The sequence below is a fragment of the Juglans microcarpa x Juglans regia genome, chromosome 3S (assembly GCF_004785595.1).
Source record: "Juglans microcarpa x Juglans regia isolate MS1-56 chromosome 3S, Jm3101_v1.0, whole genome shotgun sequence".
In the NCBI taxonomy this organism is placed as follows: Eukaryota; Viridiplantae; Streptophyta; class Magnoliopsida; order Fagales; family Juglandaceae; genus Juglans; species Juglans microcarpa x Juglans regia.
Window position 1 is genome coordinate 4,484,027 of NC_054599.1, and position 14,357 is coordinate 4,498,383.

The 14,357-nt window shown below is 32.0% G+C and overlaps 1 protein-coding gene across 1 annotated transcript; it reads left to right on the forward strand.

Annotated features, from left to right (window-relative positions):
- LOC121258525 (MORN repeat-containing protein 1-like) lies at nt 1-2,683 on the forward strand. Its single transcript, XM_041160059.1, has 3 exons — nt 1-1,193; nt 1,991-2,222; nt 2,332-2,683. The coding sequence occupies exons 1-3, from the start codon at nt 307-309 to the stop codon at nt 2,494-2,496; spliced, it is 1,284 nt and encodes a 427-aa protein (XP_041015993.1). The 5' UTR covers nt 1-306; the 3' UTR covers nt 2,497-2,683.
- The last annotated feature ends 11,674 nt before the right edge of the window (nt 2,684-14,357 follow it).

A 14,357-nucleotide genomic window follows, 5' to 3' on the forward strand; every position in this document is an offset into this window, starting at 1 on the left:
ACCTCCATACTTCACCCTCTCTCTCTCTCTGTGAAAGCTTCTTTGCACTTCTGATCTTTCTTTCTTTCTTTCTGATTGCTCATGTTCTGTTCAGTTGATCCGCTAACGTGCGCCGCCGGGAGTTATTCTTTCTTATCGTGTGCTGCCGCCCTGGTATATTTATGTCGCCGGCGGCGTATGGAACGACCTTGCTTATAAGAATCTCGCGGTATAGGAGGGGCCACTAGGGATAAGAAAGATAAAAGGGTTGCAAAGTCGGACGGCGGGGATCGAAGAGACGAATCTTCCCAGGACCGACTTCGAGGAATGGACAGCCAGAAGAGCCAGGCGAAGCTCACGAGAACACAGTCCTTACTACTCCGGTCCTCTCCGACCATCCGATCGTCCTTTCACAGCCTCTCTTCGCTAACCGAGGAGGACGCCATCACACCCCGCCAAGAAGACGAGGAGGAGTTGAAGAAACCGATGAAATCCGGTTCTACCCCGAGAACCGGGTCGACCCGGTTGGCCAACCCGGTCCTCGCTTTGGCCTTGCTCTTTTTCTTCACCCTCTTGTCGTTGTTGTTCTTCCACTACTTTTTCTATCTGAGGAAGGAAGAGATACCCACTTCGGAGAACCTCCTCCTGGCTCTAATTTTCATCGCGGTGACGCTCTTCTTCGCGTCCAAGAACAAGGGTCTGTTCCACCAGACCATACTGCTCCTCAAACACTCGTTGGACGAGAGCGCGAAGAGACTCGGGCTCTCGAGAACCAACTCGAAGCCGGTCCAGTGGTTCATCGGCGACCCGAACGTCCCGAAAGCGAGAGGGAGCAAGAAGATCATACGGGAAGGCGTGGAGTTTTACAGCAATGGCGACTTCTATGAGGGGGAGTTCCACAAGGGGAGGTGTAATGGGAGTGGGGTGTACAATTACTTCGTGAACGGTAGGTACGAGGGGGAGTGGATCGACGGGAAGTACGATGGGTACGGGATTGAGGGCTGGGCGAGAGGGAGCAGGTACAAGGGTCAGTATAGGCAGGGCCTGAGGCATGGATTCGGGGTTTACAGGTTCTATACTGGGGACTCTTATGCAGGGGAATGGTCCAATGGGCAGAGCCATGGGGTCGGAGTGCAAACCTGCTCCGATGGGAGCTGCTATATTGGGGAGTTCAAGTGCGGGGTCAAGCACGGCCTCGGCTGCTACCATTTCAGGTAATTTCTTGATTTCTTGAATTCTAATGTCAGGTTTTGGGATTTTTTTTTTTTATTTGTAATTTTCTGCGAAAGTCTCAAATTTGAATAGGATTTTTCTTTTTTGCGTGTTTAGTTCTTGGGTTTCTGTGATTGATAGCCTTATGAAAATATCTTTGTGGGAGTTGTCATGCTTGAAGTATTTCATGATTGATAGAGCAGTGGAGTTCTGATTGATGAATTTTGTGTTTGGTTCTTGGATGTCTGTTTAGTGGATGAAAGATCGGATCTTTGAATTGGTCTCTGTTGGTAATTAAGCTTTTCTAATGATACACGGGCAACGTTTTCTTTTCCCTTTTTTTTTATTTTTTTTGTTTTTTCGAATTTGAGTCGTGGTTCTTGGGTTTTGAAGCGACCTCATATATCTGACTTGAGAAAGGACAAAGTCCACCTCATCCGTATCATAAGCTTTCATCAAATCAACCTTGAGAGCACACCGGGGTGTTATATGCCTTCCATTGCTGTTTTCTTAAGTTTGTGAAAGTTTCAAACTTTTGAACTCTGGAGGTCGCATAGGTCTCTTTATTTTGAAGGACCATCAAAGTCAGTGAAACTTTATACGCATTTAGGTTGCTCAGATTTGTTTGTAATATTGCACTGGCGCTGAATTGATTGGTATCCTATGTCCTAGATTGGAACAAAGATACTCTTCAGTTTATTTTCTCCTTTCTAGAGCTACTATGACTGGCTCTAATTTAGGAAAGTTATTTTACGAGATCAGAAATCTGTTAGTGACTATGAATACGATTTTGTTGTAGAAACGGAGATAGATATGCGGGAGAATATTTTGGAGACAAGATTCATGGATTTGGCATCTATCACTTTGCTAATGGTCACTGTTACGAGGGGTCATGGCACGAAGGTCGTAAGCAAGGCTATGGTATGTATACTTTCCGAAATGGAGACACAAGATGCGGTGAATGGGGGAGTGCCGGCAGCCTTAAGCACCCTCTACCACCACTAACTGAGGCAGTCCTTCGAGCAGTGCAGGTATTAATTGGCATTGACATCCCAATTTACTATTGTCATTTTTCGTTGCTGTCAACCCTTGCTCATACTAAAGCACACGTCTTACTTGTTTTGTGTCGTTAAATTGCAGGCATCAAGAAAAACAGCGGAGAATGCTATTAAGCTTCCCCGAGTGGATGAACAGGTAAACAAGGCAGTCATGGCTGCAAATAGGGCCGCCACTGCTGCTAGAGTGGCTGCCGTCAAAGCTGTTCAGAACCAAATGGATGGGAAGTTTTGCGACACTAATGTCTAAGGGATTGGCGCCTTTGTTCGTGTACATTTTCACTAACTTTTAGTCCTTGGAAGATGACACCCCAGTGAGCAAAAAGCTCATCGGAGGTTGAGAGAGAGTTTATGTTTTGAGTTTTTCTAGATTACATTGCAACTTGTATATACCCCACCCCACGTACATCAATGGAAGAAGAGTTTTGAAGATCAAATGGTTCTTCCCTCTTCTTTCTACTTTGGTTTTTTTCGATTGTACCTGTAAATTGAGTGGTTAATTTCTTGTGGGGCATCCCCATACATAAGCATGGAAGCTCCATTATTGGGTTTTACACTGCAATGATGAATAGGATATGATGCCAGCTTGTCTTGCATCGTCATTTCATACACTTCGAGGACGACAATACGAGAGCTTCATCGAAATATATTTTGGGCCTATTGCTGTGTACGTACTTTAGGATTGAGGGGGGAAAAAACAAAACTGCACAACCGTTACTGTAATTAAGTTGCATGACATTGTTGAATCCTAATTGTTCATGCATCGTTTTAGTCTCTGTGATGTGGGCAGATGCAGATTCTGGTGTTTGCTTACCTATTTCTGTACAAAGAAACTCTTCAGGAAGCCCCAGCCCATGCACAAGCTGCATGTAGACATGAGTAGCAAGAGAAGATAACAGAGATTTTGGTGACCTAAAACCTCCCAACATACCACCAAAATGGACGTCTTCAACTCTTTAATTATGAAATGACTGATGGATGTCTCGAACTGATTTGGCAAAATGCCAAACCAGTGTAGTATACATCGGGACAAAGGTTCAATCAAACTAATTATAAGAAGCCATGTGCTTTCTTCCTGCAAGATATGTTCGAGATTTGTCGTTATTTTTACGCATAACACATGAGATGATAGTTGTGGGTGGGGTTTTGTCTTGGCAGAAGGAGAAAAACATATTACTTTATCGCATGCTGGATGCACAGGCCACAGGGTGTATTTTATTCATTTCAAAGGCACCAAAAAGAAGGGTTTTTTTTTTTCCTTTTAATTTTAAATGATTTTTACGTTTTTAGAGTGGGCTTAGAGTGTGTAAGTCTGGTGTGTTGCTTTTGAAATTATAAAAAAAAGTGTAGATTCCGTATCACATGAAAAAATCTATTTTTAATCTAAGACCTCACTATTTTTTAAAAAATGGGCTCGAAACTTACGTATCTTAAACTTGTATTTAGTATTAATTTTGTTTTATTTATTTTTTAATTCGGGGTAGAAAAAAAAAGGATAAAAAGATCTAATTAAGACTAGAAAATTAGTTTCCCATCCACCCTAATCGGTAATATTGGACAGAGCAGAGAGGCAAATGCCTCGAAAAGATGAAAGATTTTTGTCAAGTGGAGTGGTGCTCCTTGGTGTTACTGAAAGATCAGCGGTCGAGAAGTTGAAAAGAGTGATGGGCGACGATCGTAGGACATTGTCTCAAATTAATTATTAACGAGATTCATTATTTTTTTTTTAATTTTTGTTAAATTTATTTCAATTTATTTTATATATTTTAATTTAAAAAAATTAAATATATCTCAAAAGATCTATAAAATATTACTATTTAAAATTTAATTCAATTCAATTTATCTCAAGACTAGCCTAAAAGGTACTTGTAGTAGATCCAACCATTTCCGAACTTTATTAAAAATTATTTCATTTAGCTTCTATTTTACTTTAAATTAGTTACCAAATAGATTCAAATCGCTCGCAAATTCAAACTTCCAACTACTCCACATGGAGAAAAAGCCAACAAGGAGAGGACGGAGGGGGTGGCTTTTTAATTTTTTTAAGAGGTCGTAGGATGAGATGGCTTCTGCTATTTTTCTTCACCGATCCTCCATTCCAAAAAGACCCGAAAAAGGTACCAACTCAGCCCTGACAAAACTCTATTCCCAACCAACATGTTAGTCTAATTAGTAAAAAATAATCAGCTTTTATAAAAATAAATTTATAAGTTGATATAGATTAATATAATATTTTAAATTATAAAATTAATACAAAATAAATTTAATGTATCATATAAAATTATATTTGTATGAATCTATTTTTATAAAATATCTTTATAATTAACATAATTCTCATATGAGAGAGGAAGAGAGGCATGTTCTTTGACGTGGAGCATAATGTCATGTAGCATGTTCTTAGCATTACTCTGCAATAGACATCCACTTTGGCCAACATCGATGCATTATTGCTTATGGTTTGGTTTTATAATTGCAAATTTTGTTGGTTTGGTTACCTTGGAAGCATTCATTATCCGACCGCCATGAGAGCTGCTTGAATTTAATAAATGCAGGCATTTGTTTCTTAGTTTCGAAACTAGATCTGGTCAAATTTCTTGGGGGAAATCCCAAAAAAGTAATTGCCAATAACCAAGCAGCATGCTATCTGTTCATGAATTATATCAGAACCGATGCGAAAAGGGCAGTGATGTGCAAATGTTTCACTAAAAACACTTGCTAGATCGCAAACTGTCGTATCCTTATCCTATCATGCAATTACATGATTTTTCTCGTGGAACTCAAATTAATTCCATCAAGAAAACCGTAATTCAGGACGAGAAAAACTCATTGCACATTGCCATGTCAAGAGTGATAATAACAATGTTTACGCAATTTAATAATTCACTTCATCTTGTAATCATCTTCAATTCATGCAATGTAGCTAGTAAAGATGGAGCTGCCTATTCAAGAGATAGCTCAAAATATGAGTTAATGCATTCATCTTCAACTCATGCAATGTAAAAATGCACCAGAATCGCCTCACTTCCATGGTTTATGAAGGTACTGTATCATATACGGCTTTATCATAGCCTTTAAACTTTTGAAAAAAGAAAAACTAGTTTACCTTTTTAACTTTTGTTAAAGCCGGTTATGGATATAACCGGTTAAATACTGGATCCGTAATCGATCTGGACGGATATAATAATTTAGTATCCGTCTGGATCATTCAGATTTTTGGATTTTTAACTAGATCGAAAAAAAATTCAGTCTAGATGTACACCCCTAATATACGCACTTGTCCATGACTTGCATCAAAAGAAAAAATAAAAAACAAAAATGCAAAAGTTTATTTATGAATCAATTGCATCTTCTTATTAATTGCCTTGAAAAAGCAGAAAAATCTCTGACCTTCATTTTCAAGTGTCCAAACGGTCTAAAGACAAACACTTTATTTGACTTTCAAAGTTCATTTGTGTTGCCGGGCATTTTAACTTAGGGCTCGTTTGATTTTTAAGATAAAATGAGATGAGATGAAATTAAAATTAAAAAATTAAATAAAATATTATTAGAATATATTTTTTAATATTATTTTTATTTTAAGATTTGAAAAAGTTGAATTATTTATTTTATTTTGTATTGAAAGTTGAAAAAGTTATAATGATGAGATGAGATGAGATATTTTCTGAAAACAAACGAGACCAGATGCACGCATAGATCATGTCCAAAGTCATTGATCATTTGGGAGCAGGAAAAAAGAAGTGATACATATATACAAAAATCTTATAAAAAAACTTATTTATATAATATATTAAATCTATTTTATAATAAAAATTAATTTATAATTTGTCATTTTATAAAAAAGTTTTGTGTAAATTTTGTGTATATATAGAAACATTTCTTAAAATGAAGTTGTCTCCTTTTAACTTTTGTATCATTTTATTATAAAATAGATTTAATAGATTATAGTAAATTATATGTGAGTTTAATTTTATATAATACATTTATATTTGTTGATATATTTTAGGAGTTATGAAATTTAGCTAGAGTACTGGTTACACCTACTAAAGTCTCTTTATTGACTTTCCACAAAAAGAGGTTAGCAGATGGAGGTTATGAGGAGTAGCCTCCCCCTAGTTCTCTTTCACAAAAAGAGGTTAGCAACATGGAGATCACATTATATTTAGATTATGTTTGGATTTAGAATTGATCTTATCTAATTATTATAAATTTTTTAAATTTTTATATAAAATATAATAAATAATTTAATTTTTTTAAATTTTAAAATAATGATAATATTAAAAAATAATATTCTAATAATATTTTAGTTAACTTTCAATTCATCTCATCTCATCTCATCTTAATTTACTATCTAAATATCACCTTATCATATGAAACATATTTAATTAATAAATATAATAAGACTCATTGTCGAATTAATTCGGCCAAACAAATATGAGGAAAATTAACTATTCATTAATTTTCATTTAAATTCAAAACCTAGAGCGTTTTATGAGTCAAACACATTAATAATAATTAATGATCAGTATCCCTTATCTAGCTGGCTCCTATATCTATGACAAAGCTGGATGTAGAGGAATTATTCAAGCTGACTTTTTTCTTTCTTTCTCGATTCTCATCCAAACACCGAAATGTTTGAATATGATATGCATTGGTGTATAACTTAATTGAGTAGAATCTTCTTTTCTTCTTGCTCAAGAAAAATTCAATATTATTCTCAGCATTTTTTTAATTGTTATTTTTAATCTGGACCCGACAATGAGCACTCAAACATTAATTTTTTAAGTGACCATAACATATGCTAAATGTTTAGTCAAGATTTAAGATTCTTACAAAGGCAGCAAGTGAATTTTTTTTTTTTTTGATTCTAAGATTGATAAACAAAATCATTGTACAATGTTGATTAAGGATCTATTAGAGAACACAACTGTTTTCATATATTTTCAAGCTATTTAACTATTATTTACAAATTTTTTACTACTATTTTCAAACTATCACCAGTATTCACAGATATTATGAGATATTCTTATAGTATCCAAACGATTCCTAAGAGTCTGAAACTTCATTAATGAAATAACTAATAACTCATGAATTGGGGTCAGATTAGGGTTTGACATGCTTACCTAATTATACAATGGGATGAATGTTTTGATAATATATGTTTTTAGATAGTTAAATGTATATATAGTTTGAAAAAATAGGTTTTAATTAACCTATATGATCATAACAAAAAGTCATCTTCATGATGGTATTGAATTGTAAAAAATGAGAAATGTTTCGTTCTTGATAAAAATAAATTTATAAATTAATTTGATTTGATGTGATACGTTAAATTATAAAATTTATTTTTACTATAAAATAAGTCTGACGTATCATTTCAAAGGATACGTTAGCTTATAAATTTATTTTTATAAGATTTCTTTATAAATCTAATACTTTTGTAAAAAAAAAATATATCTCATTTAACAATAATCTTTTACTTAGGTCTTTAAAAGAAAAAAAGTCTTATCCTATACTTTTATTATTATTATTATTTGAAACAATATAATAGATTGTAGGGGCCTAACTTCATTAGTTTAGCCTTCTCATGAATGATTCGGCCCCATGAATGTCGAGTAAAGAAAAAACTAATTAATAACCACAAAAATGGTGGTCCAAAAAGATAGACACATATAATAATGGCTAAATGCGTCACGTAGCTACAATGATTAATGGGTAATCCATTTACCAAGTCAAGTCGGTCCAAGATGACCAGCAGCTTCATTCCCAAATAAAAAGGTCCTCGAGATTTTCTCCTTTCGAAAAAATATTTGTAACGAATTAATTACAACGTACTGAATATATATAATAATAATAATAAGACTACTAATACTCAATCATAGAAGATACGAGTGGAATAATAATTATAATTATAATAAAATACGAGTGGAATATCCATATTTAGAATTTGCATGCAAAAGGTATACAAGTCACCGCAAAAAGTGAATTTTACATTTGCCTATGTGATTTCTCAACTTCGCACTGGAATTTCACACTGAAAATTAAGCGGCGATTTGGAAATCACCGGAAATAACGTCTATTTGCAGCGAGTGCTTTTGCGACGATTTTAAAATCGTTAGAAAATGTATGATTTCTTGTAGTGACATCAAGTTAAAAATTTATTATCTACTGCTTATACATTTTTATTGAAAAATGAATAAGATTGAAAGATGGGTAGAAAATTAAATTTATTTTTTCCTTAAAGTAATTAATCATGTTCATTCATTTTTCAAATCAGATATATCTAGCAAAATTTTAACGAGATCATGTAAGCCAAACTCGAAATATATAAGATGTAGAACATGATGACAAAATCTATGATGTGAATAGATTTAATAATGTCATGTGTTAGGTGATTATTTAATATAATTCTAATGAATTAATAGCTATATAGGTATAAAAGAAAATGTGTTTCGAGTATTTATTAATACGAGTGGATTTTTCAGTTGTTGTTAGTGGGGGCTCGAAAGAGATTGATTGCTTAGAGCTGGGACCACCCTTATAATGAATACCCGTGAGCAATGCAGATGGATGTATCATAATTTTAAGCCTGCTATTTCTATATAATATGCGCTTAATTATTACAGATCATATATAAGTCCATCTAATTTCTTTAATAGAGCATCGATCTGGCTTTGCAACTCGCGCGAGAAGCATTCGAATTTTTGGATTTAGAGTATTGAAATTTGAAAGAAATAAACATCTTAAGTAACTTCTATAGCATTTATATATGAGTAATTTTACATACAATCGTAAAGTATGTAAACGTCACGTAACTACTTTGAAAAAGAGTGAGGTTCACTATTAAAAAATTAATTTTTTTCATGTAGATTTTATTTATTTTTTTCAAAATGATTACGTGACGGTTGTATAATTCACGATTGTAAATATATTTTCTTAACTTCTATAAACTCTATCTTGACACAGAGAAATCGCTCTGTAAAAATAGAATTAAACGACCACTCTTCCAAAGGAAGAGAGGTACTATCAAACTCCGTCCTCCTAAGGAGGAGGAGTAGTATCACTTGCCATCCTCCAAAGGAGGAGCGGGACTCTTCTACTATAGACAATAAATCTAATTGCTTATTTCTTTTTATTATTTACCTAAAACAAAACATCAAAACTGCAAATACGTAGCAGATATTGAAAACTAGATCTACAACAAAAAAAACACAAGGATTGAAAAAAAAACACTGAAAAAGGGGTTGTAGTGGCGTGTGAAGGACATGCGCCACTCTGGGAGTATGCTTGACGGTCGATCTTGAAAGTCCCGGAGTCACTGGCCCAAGAAATGTCATGCGTGGCGTCGGTAGAAAGCTTCTCACGGTGGCACGTGAGAGCCATGTGCTCACCTTCAACCTGCGCGTGCATGTTACGCGCCACTTCACTTGGCTCCACTTTCAGTAGTCTTGAAGATCGGCAGCTGGTGAACACTATGGTGGGGGTGCGTGTGGGCTTTTGGTCACCGAAAAATCCCAGATCGGCGATTTTCCTTTATTTGACCTAAAAAATACACAAACAAAACACAACACAAAAAGAAAAAACTGGGCAGAAGTGAAGGGAGGGAGGGAGGGAGGAGGAGCTGAAACTCCCACCCCCCTCTAGCAGGTTTTAGTTTTGGGAGAGGTTTAGAGAGAAGGGAGACGTTCTCTCTAAAACTTACTGCGTGTCCATTTTGTTGTTTGACTTCTATGCTAGGGACATTAAGGCTGTTATGTAATTCAGATGAGATGAGATGAAATATTTTGAATAGTAATACTGAGATTTTTTAGTTAAGATGAGATGAGATGAGATGGTTCGTAAAAAAATGTATATTTAGATAGTGACATGAGATGAGATGATTTTAACTTTGAAAAATGCTAATTGAACCGATAAAAGTGACCAATAAAAGCAACTGATTGACTTTTTTATTTTATTTTTTAATTTTTTTACTTAATAATTGAGAAAGTAAATATTAATGAATTGATATATATTTTTTTATTTTTTAAAATTATTTAAATATATAAAAAAAATATTAAAGAAAAAGAAGAAAAAAAATAAAAAGTGCATTTGCACTTATTGGTTGAAATCTTTGGTTGTTGTATCGGTTCACGTAGCACTATCCTTTTAAATTTTTGGAGATTAGATAAAGTGGAGGGTTTAACTAATTATTGAAAAGTATTTTTAATCATTGAGTGAAAAATATTATGAATATAATAAAAATAAGTAATATATATTATTAATTTAAAAGCTCTTAAATATTTTGACTTTCTCAAGATATATTTTTTGTAGTTGGCCCTAATTATTTCAATATTTCAAATATGAACACATTTCTTTGGTAAACGAAATTATTCTAATTATAACCTATTTATTATATTATATTTTATGAAATAAAAAATATGTTTTTCTAATTATATATTACAATAAAATAAAAAATTTTAATAGATAGTTATATATATTAAAAATGTGGTACTTATTTTTTTCCCAATTTTTTAATTTGGGATTTTCAAATAGAAACCCAAACTGCAGCCACCTTCAATACTCTCCAAAATATCAATATTATTTTAATTTTTGGTAATTGTTTTGGTTACTGTAGCGTCAAAGTGTTGAAATTTGAGAGATGAACCAACCAAACTTCAAACTTACCGTTTGTTTACGCAGACAAACCAGCCGTACCAACTCAGATGAGAAACAAACCGGGTCTAAATTGATCAGTACTCCCTCTTCAACAATTTAGGGTAAAAAGTTCTTTTTTTTTTTTTTAATTTTTAATAAAGTTAATTTCCTTTGATTGTGGGTCTTGTGTTTTCTTTTTTATTCATCATCCTCACACACTACATTTATTTTTATTTATTTTTTATTTTTTTTAAAATTTTTAAATTTTTTTTTGGTTGTATTCTTTATAAACTAATTAATTTCATCTATTCATAATCCATAGACTACATATTTGATAAAAAAAAAAAAAAAATTTATGTGTAATGTGTGGTGTGAGGATGATGAATATAATTTTTCTATTTGAAATAATGCTAGTTACAACTTATTTATTTGTTTGTTTTTACTTAGTAATAAAAAAATATTTTTTAATAATGTGATTTTTTTAAATGTTTAAAGATATTAAAAAAGTGAATGAAAAAAGAAGCCAAATAGTTTTATCGAGAGAATTTTTTCCTTCTTTTAAAAAAGCATTTATTATTTTAATCAACCAAACAGTTACCAAATGACATATAGTTATTGAGTGGAGCTATTATGCCACCCCACTCGTACCGTTGGGCATGCTGCCTAGCGTTAACTTTTTTTTTAATATTTTTTTAATATATTTAAATATTTTTAAAAAATAAAAAAATATATCAATACACTTAAAATCACTTTTTTAATCACTAAATAAAAAAAAAAAAAGCAAACGGTCAACTAGAGCGGTAAAAGTGGGCGGCACACTATCATTTCCCATAGTTATTTCTACTTTTAAATTGGGGTGGCAAATCGTGCTTTTAAGATAGTATTTGTGTCGTGTCAAATCATGAACATTCGATTATATAAATCAACGCGAATCCAACTCGTTAAACTAATCGTGTCAAATTTCTAAACTTTAATCCAATTAATTTAGATAACTGAACGGGTCGTGTCGTATCACTCGTTTTGATCCATTTAATAATTAAATAAAAATATATTAACAAGACACAACTCATTTAAACCCATTTGTTTCATGTAAATGAGTTGAATTAAAACACATAACTCATTTGACCTGATTAATATAATTTTATATAAACGTTAAAATTTATATTTATTAATAATCACAATATCTTAATATATATAAATATTTTTCAAATTTTAACATATAATAAAACTAATATTACAAACTATATAATAATAAATATGAACATAGGTTTAAAATTAGAATCCTAGCAATAAAAACAATAAAAATATAAGTATATTGAGAAATACTAACATTATAACTTAACAATAATATAATTTTAATTTTGAAATAAATTCTAAATGAATCAAAATATGTTGATTTCGTATTAAGCATGTTGTCCTGTTTATAAATCGTATCTTAACAGGTCAACTCGTTTTGACTCAAACCTATTAATATCAAATTCAAACTAACTAATTTTGTATCGTGTTCGTCTTAGATTCACAGATCGTATAACTAATTTTGTATCGTGTTCGTCTTAAATTCACAGATCGTATCATATAATAACTCCCCCCTCTCCCAAAAAAAAAAACTTTTAAACAGTTAAAGATTTTTTCTCCTTCAGTTACCAAGTGAATATATGCCAAGTGACAGAATGTTGTGTTCAGCCACTTAAGTTGGGAAACATCGAAATTTAAGAAACTCCAACAACGATTATTATAATTTATTTTAAGAAAAATGCTAAGTTGCCTCTTTGTTTTGCCATTAGTTTGATCACTCATCTATTTTATTTTATTTTTTTTTATAATGATTAAAGAAGTAACGGTTAATGAATTTATATATTTTTTAAAAAGTTATTTAAATTTATTTGAAAGAAAAATTAAAAAAACAAAATTGGGTACTCCCAACTTTTCATACTTGACGGCAGAGTAGTGTTGTCCTTTATTTGAAGGAGTTTCATTTTACACGACTGCATCCATCCTGATTTGATTGCTCTCGAGGCTATCGTCTTTATTTTTTTCTTCTTTCTTTTTTATCATTGGGCTTCTTTTAATTGGTTTGCATGATAATAAACAATGTTAAAAGAGTAGGGAGAGGCTAGGGTCCGGATATGGTGAAAATTTTAAATTTGAGAATGAATTGAGATGAGTTGAGATGATTTATGAGTAATAGAATAAAAGTTAAATTATTTATTATATTTTGTGTGAGAATTTAAGAAAATTGTTTTAGATTTTGAAAAAGTTGAATTGTTTATTATATTTTGTGTAAGAATTTAAAAAAATTATAATCATGAGATGAGATTATTTGAAAGAGTTTTGCTATGTACAAACAAGTTTGCGTACTAATTTGCGTACTAATGTTGTTGCCTTCATATTTTAAATTCAAATTAGCATTGTTTTCATTAAAATTTACTTTTTGATCAATCATATTGAATAGATACGCATATTAGTACGCAGAATCGCTTATAATTAATTTTTTTTCATTTAAAATAAGTTGAAGTGAGTTTTGACACGAGCATTCTAAGAAGGGAATAATGAAACCACACACTAGGCAAGCAAATCTCATACAAACATCCCTGATCATGATAATCTCTTATAAATCAGGGGGAAAATGTCAACACAGATAAGAACGAGTTCTGGTGTTGAGTTAATGAATGAGTCTGAAAAAGACAATTAATTTGTATAGCCTGTCAAGATGATGTTAAGAAAAAGTATAAACACAAATCATTTGGAGAATATATGCTTAGTTGAATTGGAATGTTAGATATATGTTCTATCTTCCCGGTAAAACGATTTGTTTCGTCTTGGATGTCTCTAGAAACTGTCGCCCAGCCATGGAGATCGACTAGCGACAGAGAAAGACTAAGGGCGTCGGGTGCAATGGGCCTATAACAAACGTGTAGGAAAGTGAGAGCCTCGAGGCAGGGCTGCGATGGCTTGCAGGAGAGAGAGAGAGATGGATTTGCTTGTCTGGTGTGCGCGGTTCCATTATTCTCCTCTTAGAATACGTGTCGAAATTCTATTAGAGAGTGTAAAAATCTCTTATTCACCGCGTCTGGTTTGAAGTTAATCTTAAAAGAGTAATATTATATATCATACTTTTATTATTTTGTATGTAAAATATTGTACTTTCATTATTTTTGGGATATCTCTAATTTTTTTAAAGAAAATTTTTAAGATTGATAAAACTTAGGTTCCGTTTAGTTTCATAGATGATCTCAAACTATCTCATCTCAATATTTAAACACTATTTAAATACTAACATTTTTCAATTTCAACTTTTTTAACTTTTTATATAATCATTATAACTTTTCTAATTATCTAGAAAAAATACAAAAAATAATTTAATTTTTTCAAATCAAAAAAAAAAATAATAATAAAAAATTATATTCTAAAAATATTTTAACTTTATAATATTTTTATTATTTTTTTTTCTCATTTTTCAAAACTTCATAAAATATCTTA

What these genes read in the sequence shown, in the direction of transcription:
- LOC121258525 (XM_041160059.1), top strand. Translation starts at nt 307, where the DNA reads ATGGACAGCCAGAAGAGCCAGGCGAAGCTCACGAGAACACAGTCCTTA. An exon ending in CTCGGCTGCTACCATTTCAG is followed by an intron (nt 1,194 to 1,990) that starts GTAATTTCTTGA and finishes ATTTTGTTGTAG; the next exon opens with AAACGGAGATAGATATGCGG. An exon ending in CAGTCCTTCGAGCAGTGCAG is followed by an intron (nt 2,223 to 2,331) that starts GTATTAATTGGC and finishes GTTAAATTGCAG; the next exon opens with GCATCAAGAAAAACAGCGGA.